The following is an 18,623-nucleotide window of genomic DNA, read 5'->3' as shown; positions in this document are numbered from 1 at the left end:
TGAAGATCACAAATTATTGAAGAAAAAAGGTTCAGAGCACTGTCTAGTGGGTCTAGATGACCCAACTCCCAATATTAAAGTGCCTAGGATAGCACAAGGGTTACAAGGAATCAATAGAAAATATTGTTAACAATTTTTTAAGATTTCCGTCTTTTACTCGAAGCAAAACACTCCAGTCAAAGGTTTAGAGGTAACTGTTTTTTTAATAACACCTGAGAAGCGTGCAAACTCTTAAATGATTAAAAAAGCCGTTATAGCTGTAAGGTTAACACTTCTTACAAAAAGCACAGTAACATTTTTTTCATCCAACGGATACTCATACTTTGATCTTCAAGACTCTGATCGACTCCCACATGACCACGACATGGAGCAAAAAAAATAAAACACGGCAGGTTAAAAGAGTCAAAAATGAAGGCGAGCGCACATATCTTCCTGCATTCATGCAAAAGCTGCAGCTGGACGTTTTATGACATTAAATATCAGAGCAAACAGCCAAGAGTGATTACAGGCCGTTATCACTAACAAACACTACTTTGACGAAACGCTTTCACTTCCTGAGCCCGTTGCTTGTGTGGATAGCAGGATCTATGGCCCGCCTCATCACATCTATTGCACTCTGTCTCTCCAGCTGGAGGCGTGGGTTCAAAGAAAGGAACTTTAGATTTCAGCTTTGGACTTTCCAGAAGAACATCTGTCTGTCTTCTCCTCCTGTGATCACGGTGTTGCCCAGCTCATTCATCCACATGGCTGTGACGGCACCTGTGCAAACATTTACGTTGGTCACATATCATCCACAAACACCAGAGCGATTATAATGCAATAATACACAGAGATCTTTAACATCGTTATTTTAAGTTGCTGTCCAGCTGTAGAATGCAACTGAGTTTGCGATGCTCCCATCGCACCGATTCTTGCACATTTTTCTCGGCACCACAACTTTAGCCAAAACCTTTTGAACAACTTCTGTCGTGTTCCAATTTGTTGTGAATTGTAGACTTTAAAAGATTCATGTGAATGATAACACTCAAAGTATGCCAGAATACTTCCCATCGATCTCTCTGTTCAATCCTCTGCCTTTTGGCCAATCTGGGCATTCTGGGTAATGTAGTCCAATCACCAGTTCCACAAACACATACGTCAGTATTATCACATCGTTTGATAGGTCAATAATCAAATGTGCGTCTAAATCATGATATCAAAAGCGCCTTAATATTAATAAGGAAATATTAGTGATCAAAATCAAAGAAATAGATTTTGTTTTTCTGTAAATAAATACATGTTTTTTTTTTCCAATTACACTTTTAATTGAAATAATAATTATAAAACTTAAAAGGGCCAACAGTTTTTTCTCTGGTTAAAATTGACCTTTTTAACATGAATATAACCCTGATAATTTTTGTGTAACATTAATTAATTAGAAAAATAACACCTGCTTTAAAGTTTGTACATCCCCCTGCTGCCCTAATTTAAACATAATTATTGAAAATGATCATAACTTTTCCTCCGGGCTTTCTGTGCCCTAACAATCACAAAAAATGCCCAAAAGACTGATCAGAAAAAATGAACAGCAACTGTTGTATTTGAATTGAAGGCTTTTCTGAATGAGAATAGAGGAGATCCACCTGAGTGTGCGGGGATCTTGGTGGTCACAGTGTTGCTCAGCAAGTCCCACAGAATGAGGTCACCGGACTGACCCCCACACAGCGCTGAGCTCCCGTCCCAGCAGAAGCACCTGCACACACAAATATGCTGCATCAGCCAAGAAAGACGCTGGGGATCCGGGTCCTGTAAAAGGCCGCCAGTACAAAGAAAAGATTGAGGATTTCTCGCCTGCTGGAGGAACCCTTCATACCTCTGCTCCTCCTCTGCCTTCACAGCAGAGATGACCATGCCCGTCTGCACATCTGTCATCTTCATGCAGGAGTCTGAGCCCACACTGAGGATGTGTCTGCTGTCTGAGGACGACACAGAAAAAGCTTTCCCTGTTAAAGTGTCTCATATTTATATTCAGGAACTGCTAAAAATATTTTCAACATTCTGGACGTTATCGTAGCAAAATCATGCTAATCCAGCTCTGAAACTTTTTTTTTTTTTAATAAAAACATGGTTCAAGGAAATTGAGACAAGCTCTTAGTTCATTTACTTCTCATTCAACATAGCATAACATCAAGTATTTGCTGATTTGAAACCACTGACCGTATAGGAGAACTGGACTGAGTGAGTGTGATGTCATCCATAAAACATAGGATTAGCCAGAACATGCTAAAAAAAAAAAAAAAAAGGTAGCAGGGCCAGAGTAGGTTATTTTGGTAGACAGAATGACTGAGTAACAGCTGTTTATTTCTCTATAGAAGTCTATGGGATTTTGGCTTCTTGGAGCCAGTGGGTAATTCTTGTTTGGACACCAGGGGGGAGGAGTCACTCAGTCCAGTTCCCATTTACAGTCAGGGTATGTCCGAATTCCCACCGTAACCACTATATAGTGCACTATATAGAGCAATCGCCATTTTGTAGTGCTGTCCGAATCTACAATTTCAAAATCGAGTGCCCTGGAAATTTCCCAGAAGTCTGCATCGATGCTCACTAGATTGGTGAATATAGACCACAATGCATTGCGTCAGAACAATTTTTACCAAAATATGTATTTAAATGTATTTTTTTGATAAACCATCGTTTTTATCATCAGAAGACAGTGGACAGAAGACAGATAATCGTCACAAAACGCTAATTTTAATTAGATTTTAACTTAGTGAAATCAATGACATCATATCCACTGTTTAAAAAAAGAAGGTAGTGAGCAGGTTGCCACACTAGATAGTTTTTTAGGAGTTAGGGTGGGAATTCGGACACAACCTCAATGTTTAAAACATACCTGGGCTGAAAGCCAAGTGGTGGATGTTTCCAGTGTGACACTGGACTTGCTGGAAAACCTCAAAGCTGCTCGTGTCCCAGATGGTGAGCGTCCCATCTTTGCAGCCAGACCCCAACAGAGTTCCCGCCGCATTCAAGCCCACGGTGTTCACCTGGAATATTCACGGAGCCATAACAAACACTGTTGTAGTTTAAACTAGCCTGTTTTCTACAATATAAGCCTTAAATTTTCAGAAAATAAACAAAAGTGATTTTGAGAGGTACACGGCGCTCTGTCGAAATGTTTGTTTGGTGTGACTGTGAATATGCTAACGCGGCTAATGTGTAGCGGTGTGGGTCTGTGCACTTTGTACATGTTACTAGCTTAATAGTTACCGTAGTCACAGTAACGTTTGTTTTAGCAGAATCAGTCTGTTTTTACTTCTTGCAACCAAGGTTGGGAGTTACAGGTATTGTGAATACGCTAACATGGCTACCATGTCACAAACAAGTTCCAGAGTTACTGTGAACGCAGTTCACAATTCTGACTGATGGATCTTGGTCTTTTGTTCATGCATCTTACAGGTAATGCGTCTTAGTGCGCCTTCTACAGTCAGGACCATAAATATTTGGACAGAGACACATTCTAATTTAGTTTCTGTACATTACCACAGTGAATTCGAAATAAAACAGCTCAGATGCCATTGAAGTGCAGACTTTCAGCTTTTCTTCCATGGGTTGAACAAAAAAATTGCATAAAAATGTGAAAAACTAAAGCATTTTTTAAACACAATCCCTTCATTTCATGGGCTCGTAATATGAAATAACTGAAAACAAAATGGTCATTACTAATATTTGGTTGAAAACCCTTTGTTGGCAATGAAAGCCCGAAGTCTTGAACTCATGGACATCACCAGATGCTGGGTTTTCTCCTTCTGAATGCTCTGTCAGGCCTTTACTGCAGCAGCATGATGGTAGACTTGGATATTGATCCGCCTACCCCCTGGAGAGTGTTGTTCACTTGGGTGGCTGTTGTGAACGGGTTCCTCTTCACCATGGAAATGATTCTGCCATCATCCACCACTGTTGTCTTCTCTGGACGTCCAGGTCTTTTTGCGTTGCTGAGTTCACCAGTGCTTTCTTTCTTGCTCAGGATGCACCACACTGTTGATTTTGCCACTCCTAATACTGTAGCAATTTCTCACATGGTTTTTTTCTGTTTTCTTAGCTTAATGATGGCTCCTTTGACCGCATGTTGTCTGTTCACAGCAAAATCTTCAAAATGCAAGCACGAGTCCTCTAATTAACTCCAGGTCTTTTATCTGCCTCATTCATAATCACCTGCCCACGCAATAGCATGGAAATCATTTGTTCAATTGCTTATGAGCCCATGAACTGAAGGGATTGGGTTGGAAAAATGCTTTAGTTTTTCACATTTTTATGCAATCTTTTTGCTTAACTCATGGAAAATAGACCAAAATAGTGCATGAAACAGTAGTTCAGAGGATAATTGCTAAAAACACACAAAAGCACGCCCCCCCCACCCCAGCTCACATATTACATGTTTTTCTCTGAAAAGTCACTGAATTGAAATTCATAAACCCACAAGATGTTTGAATTCTTCACTGTGGCTCACCCCATCATCGTGCTCCAACTCAGCCAGCAAGTCAAAGCGGGATCTCTTCACACTTGAATCGTTGGAGTCGAGCTGCCAGACCTGAACAACGCAGATTTACATGACTTCTGAATCACAGAGCGGAAGGAGGAGCGGGTCACTTCTCAGCTAAAGCTGATACCTTAACAGTCGAGTCCCAGGATGCTGTGTAGAGTCTGTTCTCAAACCAGCACATCTCGCTGACGGCGTCGTCGTGACCCATCAGCGTATCCTGCCGCCGCCCGTATGGGACCGAGTAGAAATATCTGCGGGTGAGAATGCAGAGCATCACAATGGAAATCTGTCCTAACGGCCCTATGGAGCACACAGAGTTCTATATGCAAACTCACACGTTGTTATCCCACGAAGAACACGCCACAGTTTTGCCATCCGCCAACACCAAACAGGATGACAATGGCTAGAAAAACAGTGACGTGCTTCGATTTATTGTGGGAATTCAATAAAACACAAGGAGATTGAGCACAAAAGTACCATGTTGGAGAAGGACATGCTCCTCTGGAAGTCCATCTCTTTGGAAAACATTTTAAGTGTTGAGTCTGAAAAAAACAATGTTTAAAAAGAGTTTTAAAAAGAAAAGAAAAATGCTTTCAACCTCATTTTCTGACAAAAGCAGTTTAGACAGCATCACAGCCATGCTGACATAATGAGCCACAGCACGTCTGCCAAACCCTTCATCCAGGTTTTTGAACTTCTTTCTGTTCCTCTGTTCAGATACTTTTGCAAACCTAGGGATGTGGAGAAGAGGGACGCTCCATCTCGAGTCACAGCGATGCCCGTCACAGCCCTGCACAAAAATGTCAGTAAATAAACCAAAAAGCCATGAGAAGCTGGTTTACAATCACTGGAAAAGGAGCCAAACAGGAATTTTAAAGAAATCATGTTTTAACCCTTTCTAAACTTTCACTTTAAAGACCCACTTCGATGAAAATTGTGTTTTTAACCTGTTTAAGAGAATGAGCATAAAAATTGCATTTCCGAGTATTTCTTTATTCAAATCGGTGTGAATCAGATGAAAAAAGGCCAATGGAAAAAGCTTCTAGGTGTGACCTACAACCTACAGAGGTGAGCCTCAAGCTTCCTGCTCTGCTCCATTCTGTTGCATCCACTTGTAGACAAATAGATCCATGTACGCCCCCCCCCCCCCCCATCCCCCATCTCTTTCTCATGTTGTGGCTCCAGACTTACTCCTTATGCATCCTGCAGCTGGAGCTGGCCTTCAGACTGCCCATGTTTGCCCAGGCCAACTTCCTGCTCTCATCCGTCAGGTCTTCAAAGGAGGAGTCTTCACACGGGGAGGCTGCAAACAAACAGAAACACCTTATTTGAATCGGATGGATTGGATGCTTGTAGATCATTGTAATGTAGATAGAAGCTAATGACATTTTAATTTTCATATAAACAAAAGGCACTTTTATAACTTTCAAATAGTTTTAGAGCAAACGTGAATGTCAGAGAGGGTCACAGCGACCTCAGCTGCTCAGCGTTACCTGGCGACAGCTCACCGACAGGCGAGGTGATGCTGGAGCTCCGCCTGGTGCTCTGAAACTTAGCCGTGATCCTCTGAGGGTGTGGGCTGTTGAACAGCTGTTTGGGCGTCTGTCCAAACTCCAGGATCTGTGTCAACATGGCGATTCTTTGATCGGTGTCCTCGATGCTTAACAGGTGAGCAATAAAGTTATTCAGCAGCTGGATGCACAGAAAACGCTCCAATCGAGGGATTTCCCTCTTTACCTGTCGCAGTCGATGTTTCCTTCGTATGTGAGCGGGTGAAAAACTGAAGAACAAAAAGATTCACTTAAAAAACAGATTTACATGAGTCCAATATCAAAAATGTTCTGTTTTACCGTTATGAGCAGCCTCAGCATCGCTGCCTCGCTGTTTGAAGCCAAACACCAGGTCGATCCACTCGTGCAGGTGCTCCGACACAAATGGACTCTCCAGCGCCGCCTTGTGCTTTTCAAGGAAGTCACTGGCATCTGCAAGAATGAGGAGGACAGCTTTCAACTGATGTGTCTTTGATAAGTAAACTTTGATGTATTTAATCTTTTCAATTTTTTTTTCCTCCACACTGTGATCAACCCTTCTGGTGGAACGGTCGCTGCCATGGAACCTCCCAGGTCTGGAGGCTTATTTTGATCAGGGGTATCCCATTGTTAGGTCCTCTGTGACCATGACTGGATTGGACATTTCCCCAAGATATCATTCCCTCACATCTGCGCCAAACTAGGTCCACTTCTATTAATACTTGTAGTTTTATTCACGAGTCATTTTAGGTTTCGTTATGTTGGATGCAGGAGGTCGGGACGTTACTGTAGTATGAAAAGTGCTTTATAAATAAAGTTTGATTTGATTGAGAACTGTCATGGTTCACACATGAGAAAAAAGAAAAGAAGAAGAGTCAAATCCGAAAAAAGTGACTTTACCTGAGGCCCAGGGCGGGAGGGAGACGTCGCCAACTAAACTTCCGTTCTGTCGCCTGCCTAAATCCAGATTCAGACGATTTTCCAGGAAACTGGAGTCACTTCCGTAAAACTCTGGAATCAGCTAGATGGAAGTGAAAAGAATCTTTTAAAGAAACAGTTTTTAAAAAATTGAAGTTCTTTAAACTGCCTCCACAAATGGGCCATAAAAGCAAAAACAGGATATCACCTCTTTGAAGTCTGTTGCTCCTTCTAAACAGTTCTTCCATGTTTCAGCGATGCTGCAGGGAACAATGTAAAGTGATGAGTTTGAGGAGACCAAAAAGGTTTTCCTTTGCTCGGAGGCGCTGCGTACCAGTTGAACATGCGGTCTGGATGGTCGTAGCGGCCGTTCTGGAGGCACAGCATGTGCTCTGGAGCTGAACAAAGACATTTCAAGTTCTCTTTTTGAAATGATTTCAAACTCTTGCATCGTGGGAAGAAAACCTACCGACTCTGACCAGGTAGAAGAGGACGTAACCGGGAGACGAGTAATGGCTTCCATAGATGAAGCGAGGCTCCGGCATGCCGCTGTAGCGAGCCTATGAAAGCAGAAAACCGAAACCTATTTTTACACATTTCTTTTCTGCTTTTTATTATGAAAACGTTCGGTCAGCATGTCTGTGTTACTCTCCTTTTACTATGAATTCAGACGATAAAATACATTCATTGCATGAACAAAAAGGAAAGATACTAAATATTTTGCTTGTACCTTATTTTTATGAGCTAATCAGACATTTGGTTATTGTATTTTTGTAAACTATCCTGAAAAATCTATTTCTTTTATTAGTTTTCTCAATTCTGTGGCTGCTTTTGCAATTAGTTGAAAGTTTAGCCAACAATACAGATTTTAACCCTTTATGTAAAGAAATGTTAAAAAGTGAAATAAAGCAAAGTAGTTTGTTTCCTTTTCAAGCCAATAAACTGTTTTTAACAAACTTTACATTTAATGGATTCATTGTGTCACGCATTGCATGTATAAATGCATGTACTTTTGCTTAGGAGTATTTTTAATAGCATATTTTACATGTGCATGTGGATGTCTATGTATGGATACGCAGCTTTTACCTTTAATTTTTCCAATCTAGTCACAATTAATCATATACAGCTTGAAATATCTATGTATAACTGTATACCTCTCTTGTGCGTCTTTGGATTGCTTAAAATGAACCAATCCCAATCCACCTTTTTAATTGCTGAAAGGTGTCAAGTTATTTCCATTTTTTCTGGGAATTTGTCTTTTAAAACATTTTTTGTTCACCTCATGAAAAATAAAATAATAATTTCAAACACTAAAAAAATGTTTTTCAGAGGACAAAGTCTCTGCTTTGACTGCAAACGTGTTTCCGTCCCATTTCTGGAGAGTTTGTATCATAAGATGATGGCTGATAAAATAATGTGGTACCGGCAGAGTGTGGCTTCAGTTTGGCTTAAAGAAGATGCTACAGAAGCTGTTGTGTATTAAACCACATGCTTACATGAAAAGGTAGAATAGGCTCATGAATTTAGAGGCTTTTTCTCAGCCCAAGACGCTCTGCACCGTCCACACCGGTGCGCCTGATGGCGTCGGCACAGAATGAAAGCACTCACCAGCAGGCGGTCCAGTCGCTCTTTGTTTAGGGCTCCCACGGGTTTGCTCAGGTCCCTGAATGTGGCGGCGTTTGTCAAGTCTGGAGGAAGAGACGATCAAAACACAAGAGACTCAGATCTTTACGGAACAGTCTCGACTTTAAATCAGTGCTCCAACCTTTTTCAGGCCACCGACTGCTTTAATATCAGACAATAGGTTTTTTAGATTGGTCTGCATGGTGTTGAAGTCGATTTTTTTTCTTTGAAGCCTCCAGCTTCTCTTAACTTTGGGGTAAAGTTGATCTTCATTCTCGGTTAAATATCTGCACATAGTTTCATCTTCATCTGTACACTTTCATGTAGAACCATTAAAATGTGATCTAGATTTCCCCTTGACCCACAACTTTAAAGCAGAGGCCCAAAAAAAATAAAAAATAAAAAGTCAGATCCCAACTTCAATTTCTTCCGACTTTTATGGTGTGACATATAGAAACAAAAAAGCAAACAATGGTCACTAAAACTGGCATTTCCTGAATATGATAAATGGGACTCCACCGTTTGAACAACTTTATTGGCAGCATCGTTGTAACATTAAACAGCTAGTTGGTGAATGTTATGCAATCTTATTACGGTTTGTGGGAACAGAAAAATCCATATTTGGAGAAAAGACTCCTGGTTTTTGTTTGTTAAATGCAGATTTCTTTTATTTTGAAGTCAAAACTTTTCTTCTGTTTCCGCTCTTGCTATTTTCTGTGAAAAGAAACTTTCACTTCCCTAGTTTGGGGGTTTCAATTTAAAGCACACACACACACGCCCCCGATACGTGACTGAGCGACTTGACATGCCTCAAGAATGACTTGGTTATGGTGTAGAGAATCCAGTAGCTTTTCAAAATAAAACTTCCTTTAGAATCCGATTATAAATAAAATAGAAAACATATAGGTTGTGTGTTTGTTTTTCTGTGCAGCCCGGTACCAACTGTCCAATGGACTGGTACAGGTCTGCAGCCAGCAGGTTAGGGACCACTGCTTCAGATGACAAACTCTTTTACTACGTGAACCCACCTAGCTGTGAGCTGCCGTAGTCGGCGATTACCCAGGGGAAGACGGGGTACTGGGAGAGGTCGTTGCAGCTGCGATCAGCCAGGTTGTTGAGGTGGAGGAGGTACTGGTAGTTACTGATGTGACCGCGCTGCCACTGCAGCATGTAGCTCTCTGCAGTGTGCTCTGTAATATGGTTCTCTGTGGAAAACGGAGCAAACGTTATCATATATTGCAATTATCTGAATTTTGAATAAACTAAAGAGGAGTTTTTGTGTCTTCTTACCCAGGAAAGTCGCCATGTAGTAGTAGATTTCATCTCTGTCTGCGGTGTTGTAGAACTTCAGATAGATGTCCGAGCAGAGGTCGTTCTCTGTGCAGAAAACCTCCAGACCCTGAGAGAAATCACGCCACATCAGACTTTTACGTTAACCAGGAATAAGCAGTCTTCCGGTCCTGTTCGGTCGCGCCACTAACCAACGGTTTGAGTCCGTGTCGTCTCTTGTAGATCCTTCGTACTTGTTGCAGTTTGATTTGAATCACCTGCTCCTGCAAGAACATCAGGGATAGAGGCCCGTTTAGCTGCCGACAGAGCCGCGGGTGTCGGATTACAACAGCCGCTTCCTCTTGAACTGCGCCTCACCGGATATCCATTGAGAGGCTGGAAGTAGAGGTTTTCGTCTGTGATGCAGACGTGGCCGGGATTGGATACCAGAGGCGTGACCATCTCCACCGTGCACTCCATGTGAGGCTTCTCTGCAACACTCTGAAAGCTTCCAAAAACAGCAACATCAACAGAGTGTTTGGATAACCCATTTTCACCCAAAACAGTCGGTTAGGGAGTGTCCTGAAAGATCCACTCGGATGAAAATGGTGTTTTGTGTGTCTTTCACGTGTTCCTGTGGCATTTTTCTGATGATGAAGGACAAATATAAAGAAAACTAAGCAGGAAAAGCCTCTAGTGGAAGGATGAAGAACTACAGGGTGGTTTTAGACAGTGGGTTTGGATCAAGCTAATGAGATAGAGGTCTCAGAAATGTGTGTAACACATATAGGGGTTGAGTATATTTATTATTACTTTTACTCTTAAAACAATTTTAATGCTTGTAACTGTCACTTCTCTGTTTTGATGACTTTGTAATAAATAAGTTGAAAAATAGATTTCCATCCTCCATGTGTAAGTATTGGTGTCCTGATGAAATCCTCCTCTTTTGTTTCCAATAGAACAGACAGAACTCTCCTTTGTTTTGTCTTAAATTTGTTCTAAAAAAAATTGTTCAACAGCTTCATCTGAAATATGTAAATCTAAGGTATTTTCTGGTGACACCATGCATAAAACCCTTTTCCCCGGCGTGAGTGAACGTACCAGTTCTTGTCAAACGAGGATCTTGCCAGACGTGACTGCAGATTCGCAGCAATCTAGAAAGAAATGTGTGTAAAAAGACGGATGTTGAGTCTTAACAGAAATAAATAGATTTCTTTTTTTTCCTATTTCACCCAACTTCAAAAAAAAAAAAAATCAAGAGTATTCTTAAAAGGCTTATTACCATTGCAGTCTGATCTCCAAGTTTTTCCAAACAAGACGCCCTGTGCAGCTAGCAAAAAATAAAGCAAAAAAGCCTGAATTTATTCTGATTTCTGTAGGTTTAGATGCAGAATTCAACTTCTTACCTGCAGTAAAGTCTGAACAACATCCTCCGTTTTGCTCTGAACTTCCAACTGAAAGGTCATTTTCTTTGATCCCTACCAGAATACACAAACAAGGACTTTTATTTTTAAATGACAAGAATTCAATCTGTCAGCTTTAGCCGTTGCACATATTTGAATTATTTAGTAACTCAATTTAAATATTAATACTTTAGGTTTTGCTTATAATTTTATCTAGAAAACGTGTTTTTTTACCCAAAGTTTAACTATTTAACAATTTAGAGTAAATATTGGTGATCTCGTGGGATCATTCGATAATTGTTTGGGGCAGGAAGGAGTTTACTTCGACAAACATGAACAGAAAAACCGACAATAGGGCAAACCGACCAATAAAACAGTAAAGATGCGAGGAAAACCAGCACACTCACTCGTTCATTTCTGTAAGCTTCTATGACATTCACTTCCTTGATGAAAATAACCTTAAAAAAAGGGGAGAACCAAAATGATCAATCTGAGTAGAACGATAAATCTCATGTTGATCACTGAATGGAATCGGGAGAGAAACCTGCTCGCATGAAACGCACACAGCTGCTGGGCGAGGCCTGGAAAAACAAGACAGAGAAAAACACATAGAATAGTTTAACAGAGCAGAAACCTGCAGTGAAATTAAATTAACATAAGAAAAACAGGCTTTATTCCAGCTTCGGTCAAAAATTTCAGCATCAACTAAATGCAAAATCTGAATGAATGCAAAGCAAAAACTGAAACGCAAACTGGGTTTGACCGTTTCAGATGACAGCTCGTACTCATTAAAGGGGTTGGTTTCCCTCTCCACAAACTCAATGTTAGTGCAATCTCGCAAGGGAATCTGAAACCCAAGAGAACAGATAACACTTAAACACAACTCAATATGCAGGGTACAGCTGTACATCATTTTAAAAAAGGAACAAAAATGTAAATGAAAAATAAACCTTTAGAATTGGTTCCACAAAATCTTCTGGATCAAATATGATGGATCTGGAGCAAACCTTGAAGGATCCTCGGACTTTTCTGGAACAAAATGCGGCTCATCAGGTTCCATCGTCACCATCATTTAGATGCATCGCCTTTTTAATCGTTAAACTTTATCAAAATACAGTGATGCGTGAGAAGAGAAAACAGCTTTTCAAGGAAGAACTTCAATGTGATTACGATGTACAAGACTTTAATTTTTCTAACCTAAAAAAAACAACATTTTTTTTTTGTTTTGAATGAAAAAATGGTGAATTTTCCTGAATTGAATCATGCACGATTCAATTGTCAAATCATACTTGTAACCTCTTCAAACCAGGGAAAAGCTGTCTAATCAACAAATCCAAATGGTTTTACAGCCTAAAGAAAGTTTAGTGGCTGTGACAAACATACAATCAACAGCAAACAAATTTTAATCGGGTAATTATTCATGACATCATTTAAAGAGGTTAACACTTTGTCATTTGAAGAGTTTTATGTCGGCATCCTATGATTTAGAACGGTTGGCGTGTGAAAAGGGAACGTTGTTCTAGATCTAGAAAGTGAAGAGAAAGTTCCAGCAAAGGTCAAAGTGTGTGATAACACGTTTGTTGCTAATGTTTGCCTCTTTTGTCACACGTGGCAGCACAGGATTTGATGGAACTGAGGCCAAAAAAACAAGCAAGACCACAACAAAGAGATCTGTCAGAGCTCTTTGCTAAAGGTTTAAGTATGGTGGTGGAGGGATAGTGATATGGGGTTGATCTGCAGCACTGGAACTCGGGAAACCACATAACCATTAAATAGATGTGTTAAAGTTATCTAGAGGTAATTTGATCAAGTTTGACAAAAAAAAAAAAAAGGTGTTTCGATACCAACAGTTGCTCTACATGCTAATTCCTTAGATGTTTTGGCTATTTTACTATAACTAATAACTGTGATTATCAGAGTTTTTATTAACCTAGTTTTATTTGCTTTGACCAAATCAAATTTTATGAAATTCAGAATAATATTGTCACAAGTTCTGAATATTTTTTATTCAAAAATCCAACTGACTTGTCTTTTTTTGAACCGTTTGGAACAACATGGTGCGCTGTGTGCTGCTCAAAGAAATATTCCTCCAAATCCAGCAACAGAAGGGAAAACCTGCAAAACAAAACCAAATCGGACAGATGACCACATTTCTACAAACAGTTTCAAGATGGAAATTTGTGAATTATGTTGAAAAACAAGCATTAAAATACAGAAGTATAATTATTGAATTTTCTAAACTTCCAAGTTCGAAATTTTATGACCAAAACCACAGTAAAATATTATACATAATACATAAAATACACTTAAAAAATGCAAGACTTCACTTGAGGCCCACTCCAATGAAAATGGAGCTTGTGGCTTGCCGTAGTGGCCTCTTATACATCACTGCTACAAGCTTTTCCCAACTTTTTTTTCTCCTCCTGATTTCTAACGATTTGAATAAAGAATTACTCATAAATGTAGTTTTAACCTGAATTTTCTTTATATACGTCTTCCATCATGAAGAAATGCCGGAAGAACATTTTAAAACCCAGTTTTTGTTTGAGTGGGTCTTAAATAAAACCAGCACCAATGGAGAACAGTGAGGAGGAGGAGCATCTGTTAAGGCACTGAAAGGGTTAAAAGAGGGTCACTCAAGGTAACTGGAGAGGCTGCTTTTTCTACCACAACTGGAAATTTTACCCCGCTTTACTGATAGCTGAATTATTTTGGGGGAAATTCGCCTAAATGTTTCAAGTTCGCCTAATAAATCTTCTTTAAAAAACACAGTTTCCATGTATTTGCTCAATAAATGAGCTTTAAACCTTATCAAAGCTTACTCTGACTTTAATAGGAGTCAATTCTGTGCGTTTGGTCGCAGGAAGAAGTTGGCATCTCAGTCAAGCTGTCGTTAGTGACGCAGCCATGACATTGACCCGCTGCTGAGTCTGCGCTGAGTAAACAGTAGAACACCGAACAAAACTAGGAGCTAAACGAAAGTGGAGCAACATAAACCTTTCTTTTGTTCTCTCTCTGGGCTTAAGAAATGCCATGGCTGCACCGCATCCTCCCGCGTAACTCCGCAACTGTCGCTCACCGATCTGTAGCACCCGCTACACAACCGCAGTTTGAGCTCTGTAAACACGGAAGCTTGCCTGAGACCACGTGACAAGCCTCTCAAGTCAACACCAATCAAGGAGAGAGGTAAAAAAGAAAGATGCTTTACTTTGATGTGTTTTTATTGTTTGCCGAATTCCCTTGAAAAAATCTGTTTTCCTAGTTTGGTTTTCGTCATTTTTCTGAAATAAATTTACGTCTTTGTGATACTTAACGTAATCCAAATGCAACTGTAAAAATGCTACAACAAAAAAGTTCAAAGACATTTGTGCCAACAACATCTAATTCATTTAGATAGGTTTGAGGCGCACATAGTGAGGCATCTTTGAAAATCTACACGATCTTTGTTAAATCGCATCGTGACGTGTCTCTGTAGGCTCCGCTAGGGAAGTGAGCGATTTTGAAAATGTTAAACAATTTCAGTAAAGATTGAATACATCTTTATTTTTTAATAAAAACCATGTCGACATGCAGTGCAGGAGACACATCCCTGGGTTTGCTTTTAGCCTTGTTTTTGTTCTGTCATATTTTACGAATAAGGTGAGTGTTTTAATTGAATTCAACTTTTCATTATATTTAAACAAACTACGGCATTTAAGCGAAAGATTCCCTTCAGGAAAATTCAGGAATCCTAATTGAACACAGTTACTAGTTGTATATGAGCACAAATCTAAAATAAAAAAACACCCAAATATTTTCTCAGTACTGCCAATAATAATACAAAAGTATTTTGTTTGTTTTAAAGGAAACAAATTGTTTTTTAACTAAAGTAAAAGTGTTTTAGAATAAATAATTGGTTTAAATGTTCTATAATACGTTTGTGATTTTTAATTTATTTTCTTTTCTTATACAGTTTGTCCTGTCAGTCCTGAAATTCACCTATCCAACCTTATTTCAAGGGTGAGTAGCAGAAATAAAAAGTAAAAACAACAAATACTGTTTTTGGACAGAAATTAAACAATTGCTAAATTTCCGATTTTGTAGGAGAAAGTGCCATTTTTACTTCATATTCTTCAATACCTGAACACATCATCTGCATAGATGAGGCACGTGATCTGTGCAGATGACACCATCAATTTAGCAATATCATTAATGGTGTTTTGACAAACAAAAAAAACCCCAAACATGAGTGATCTTCCTTTTTTTCATATCTGAAGATGATTGTAGGATTCTCTTAAAAGAAAAATGTTAAAAATGATGAAAACAAATTGTGCTTTTAGACCCAAAGCGCCTCACACTCACAGTCCCATTTACCCACGCACACACACATTCACACACTGATGTGCCGAACGCAACCTATAACCACCAGGAGCAATTTGGGGTTCAGCGTCTCGCCCGAGGACACCAAACCTGCGATCTTCTAGTCAGAGGTCGACCGCTCTACCTATGCACCATAGCAGGACAATCCGATGCTTTGTGCTGATCAAAATGCTTCTTTCCAGATGGCAGACGTTCATCGGAGCCGTTCTGCTTCTTCTCTCTGGAAAGCTGGGATGGGTGGAAATGAGCTTCATCACCAGGTATCCTCTTGGACTGCTACGCCACCTGACTGCATTCCCACCTCATGTACAGTTTCTGTTGCAGATCCAGCGCTGTCTCCTGGCTTCCGGCCTCGCTCCTGTTTGTGGGAAACATTTACGCCGGTTCTCGGGCTTTGTCGCGCCTGGTGGGTAGAAGAAAAGAGAAGAATTACAGGCGTATTCCACAAACGGAAGCATGGAAGTGTTTGCTTTCCAACCACTGGCTTTCCTCTTTGTGCAGGACATTCCCTTCTTCTTCACTCTTCAGAATTCCTCACATGTTGTTACCTACTTCATCACCACCGCCCTCCACAGAGAGGTAGGAGTATTCGCTGTTATCCGCCTTTCCAAAAAAAAGGTAGCATCTAAACCAGCGCTGTCCTTCATTTAGAAACACAAGACGCACCAACTTAAGACCATCAGGTTGGTAATGTCTCCTGCATCCAGGAGTGGAATGCATTCCCATAAATCTCCAAAAACTGCATCTTTAACATCTGATATTCTCTCCAGCATGGGCCTCATGCTCCTGTCAGCCGTCAACCTTCCTCTGTGGGACCCTCAGGTAGCAGTCATGACGCGCGTGCTTCTGTTGCCGGTGCACACGTCCTTTAACCGTTTACACCTTCCTCCTGGGCAGGTTGACCGCAGTGCGTACCTGTGGGCTGTCTGCCATCTCCTCTGCGCTGGTAAGGATCAGAACGTTCTTGAGAGGCAGGAGAAGGCTTCTGATTGGTTTTACAGAAATCCAATCAGTATTTCTTTATGTTCAAATGCAAATGTATGTTTAGGTGCGTACAAGGCGTTTGAATTTCACAAGTCCAGTAACTTAAGGTCAGCATGACCCCCTTTTTTTTTTTGCAGCATTACAGTCCTTGTGTACGTTTTTTAACAGTAAAAAATATTAATTTTCCTTTTTTTGTTGTAGTGACTGTGAGCAATATTGCATCAACTGTTTGTTCAGGTAAGAAGACGTGTAAAAAGCAGGATTTTAGCGAGAAATTAACCCGTCGTGACCTATCCCAACACGAGGAATGCTAACTGAAAAGATTAAAATGATACATTTAAGCAAATATAGTCATTATTCCTTATATTTATAGATTTACTATATTAGAAAAAACATTAGTATTGTTTAAAAAATATAGGATTAGCATCTAATTTCCAAAGTTGTAAATTTTCTATACAATTGAATAAACAAAAAAGCATGTTTTGTTTTAATTACTAGTGGGTTGAAAAATGATTATTTTTCCCATCGCAGGTGTTAGTTTACTTGAATTGAAGTTTATGTAACGAAAGAGTGGTTTGTGTTTAAAAAGGGTTGTAGCAGCATTGATGGAGCTTTGATGTCTTTGGTTGGGAATCAAAAACAGGCATTTTTTTTTGTCAAATTAACTTTTCTACAATGAGGAAAGTAATTTAAAGGAAGTGGGCAAAAACAAAAAACCTCAAATAGTTCTTAGAGAATCCAAAAATCTCCTAAAGCTTCTTTTTAACAAACGACAACACTGTTTCTTTGACAGTGTCCTGGTGCTGGCGCTCGCCGCTCACCCCACAGGTACCGCCCCCCAAACCTCCACCATGAGGCCGTCAGGAGCTTAGAAGAGGGCGGCCGGTTTGACCCCATGCGTTTCCTCTACAGGTGACCTGACAGGTGCCTTGGAGTTCCCCTCTCTTTACTCCGGAGTCTTTCACTGCGGATGCGGCGCCAGGTGAGGTTTTCAGGAGAGATGGATCCGTCAGAACCCTCATCAGTACTGAGGGGGTGTGACGTCACTCATAGAAAATGCTTTACATGCGACTCCAACCATATTAGGTCTTCTGTGAGACGACCGCCAACATGTTGTAACCGGCTGATCTCAATAAGCAGCCATTGGTCAGAGTCGGTCTGAGTTCAACATTTCTATGGCAACAACTCGCACCAATCAGGAGTGAGCTTGTTAAAAGGCCACAGCCCTACCATTTGAAAGTGAGGTCAGGAGAATTCTTCAGACGTCTCGAAGAGGCATCTGATTGGTCAGTTGAAAAACTTTCACTACAGAAAAAAATATTCCCTAAATAAGAATTTTAAAACTTTTTATCAGAGCAAGAAAGGTTCTTCTGAAACATAGAAATAGCTGTTTATCAATAAGTCGATGGGATTTGGGCTTCTTGGAGCCTGCAGGTACTTCCTGTTTGGAACACAAGGGGGAGGGGCCACTCAGTCCGGTTCTCATATACAGTCAAAGGTGGGAGTGTTCCTTCAGCCCGTGGGGTTTGTCTCTTCACAGCGCTCTGCTTGGTTTCCTGTTGCTGCTGGTTACAGTCAAACTAAAACGAGGCCTTTCCAGTGAGCATGTTGGGATCTGGATCTTTATATCAAAGGTAAAAAAATGGAACTTAATTCAGTCCTAAACATCAGAAAGCCTTTTATTTCTCCTTTGGTCCTGCCCTCACAGGTTACTGCCATGTCCCTCTCCCCACTCGTGTTCACTGTGAACATTAACACCTCGTCTTTTGTGTGGTAGGCAAGGTTTTTTTTTTGTGAATAAAATAAATAATGGGACTAAAGTTCTCAACCGTTTTCCTTTTTTTTTCCCTCCGATGCTGACCGACAGCGTGCTCATGGGTCTGGTTGGCGAGGCCCTGCTGGTGTTTTCAGACAGAGATTCTCAGCTGGGATGAAACCATTCTGACCAAATAAAACTGTCCAATTTTTTCATAAATAAATGACCATCAAAATGAACTGTATTGGTTGCTTTTTCTTGTT

General features: G+C 40.3%; 2 protein-coding genes across 5 annotated transcripts; one reads left to right on the top strand and one right to left on the bottom strand.

Annotated features, from left to right (window-relative positions):
• Positions 1 to 183: 183 nt before the first annotated feature.
• Positions 184 to 14,401, bottom strand: nsmaf (neutral sphingomyelinase activation associated factor). Its single transcript, XM_004080948.4, has 31 exons — positions 14,259 to 14,401; positions 13,287 to 13,376; positions 12,212 to 12,290; positions 12,047 to 12,108; positions 11,806 to 11,842; positions 11,669 to 11,719; positions 11,265 to 11,336; positions 11,141 to 11,188; positions 10,960 to 11,012; positions 10,237 to 10,366; positions 10,071 to 10,142; positions 9,880 to 9,988; positions 9,618 to 9,794; positions 8,575 to 8,654; positions 7,436 to 7,526; positions 7,301 to 7,364; positions 7,175 to 7,226; positions 6,949 to 7,069; positions 6,370 to 6,501; positions 6,257 to 6,299; positions 6,013 to 6,179; positions 5,711 to 5,822; positions 5,251 to 5,309; positions 4,997 to 5,061; positions 4,855 to 4,922; positions 4,647 to 4,770; positions 4,487 to 4,567; positions 2,873 to 3,023; positions 1,853 to 1,955; positions 1,623 to 1,732; positions 184 to 759 (listed from the first exon to the last, which is right to left on the bottom strand). Exons 1-31 carry the CDS (start codon positions 14,294 to 14,296, stop codon positions 665 to 667), a joined length of 2,736 nt encoding a protein of 911 aa, XP_004080996.1. The 5' UTR covers positions 14,297 to 14,401; the 3' UTR covers positions 184 to 664.
• A 295-nt stretch (positions 14,402 to 14,696) lies between these two features.
• tmem241 (transmembrane protein 241) lies at positions 14,697 to 18,601 on the top strand. 4 transcript variants are annotated; one of them, XM_020712593.2, is made up of 16 exons: positions 14,885 to 14,900; positions 15,214 to 15,260; positions 15,670 to 15,730; positions 15,803 to 15,880; positions 15,933 to 16,026; positions 16,122 to 16,199; positions 16,272 to 16,303; positions 16,391 to 16,442; positions 16,518 to 16,566; positions 16,669 to 16,711; positions 16,806 to 16,841; positions 17,398 to 17,432; positions 17,517 to 17,586; positions 18,145 to 18,238; positions 18,313 to 18,377; positions 18,472 to 18,601. In XM_020712593.2, exons 4-16 carry the CDS (start codon positions 15,864 to 15,866, stop codon positions 18,536 to 18,538), a joined length of 732 nt encoding a protein of 243 aa, XP_020568252.1. In that variant the 5' UTR covers positions 14,885 to 14,900; positions 15,214 to 15,260; positions 15,670 to 15,730; positions 15,803 to 15,863; the 3' UTR covers positions 18,539 to 18,601. The 4 variants fall into 4 exon arrangements, with proteins under 4 accessions (XP_011487091.1, XP_011487090.1, XP_020568252.1 ...); XM_011488789.2 differs by lacking the exon at positions 15,670 to 15,730 and having other exon boundaries at positions 14,697 to 14,900; positions 15,945 to 16,026; XM_011488788.2 differs by lacking the exon at positions 15,670 to 15,730 and having other exon boundaries at positions 14,697 to 14,900.
• Positions 18,602 to 18,623: the final 22 nt, after the last annotated feature.

This window comes from Oryzias latipes, chromosome 20 (assembly GCF_002234675.1).
Source record: "Oryzias latipes chromosome 20, ASM223467v1".
Lineage (NCBI taxonomy): Eukaryota > Metazoa > Chordata > Actinopteri > Beloniformes > Adrianichthyidae > Oryzias > Oryzias latipes.
The sequence above is the reverse complement of the archived record's forward strand: the minus strand, read 5'-3'. Positions and strand labels throughout refer to the sequence as shown.

Coding starts and splice junctions, on each gene's coding strand:
- nsmaf (XM_004080948.4), bottom strand. CDS start 14,296: ATGGCATTTCTTAAGCCCAGAGAGAGAACAAAAGAAAG. Junction 7,070..7,174: donor GAGCAACAGACTTCAAAGAG/GTGATATCCTGT, acceptor ACTTCCATCTAG/CTGATTCCAGAGTTTTACGG. Junction 4,771..4,854: donor TCTTCGTGGGATAACAACGT/GTGAGTTTGCAT, acceptor TCTCACCCGCAG/ATATTTCTACTCGGTCCCAT.
- tmem241 (XM_011488788.2), top strand. CDS start 14,829: ATGCAGTGCAGGAGACACATCCCTGGGTTTGCTTTTAGCCTTGTTTTT. Junction 15,881..15,932: donor GAAATGAGCTTCATCACCAG/GTATCCTCTTGG, acceptor CCTCATGTACAG/TTTCTGTTGCAGATCCAGCG. Junction 17,587..18,144: donor CACTGCGGATGCGGCGCCAG/GTGAGGTTTTCA, acceptor GTCTCTTCACAG/CGCTCTGCTTGGTTTCCTGT.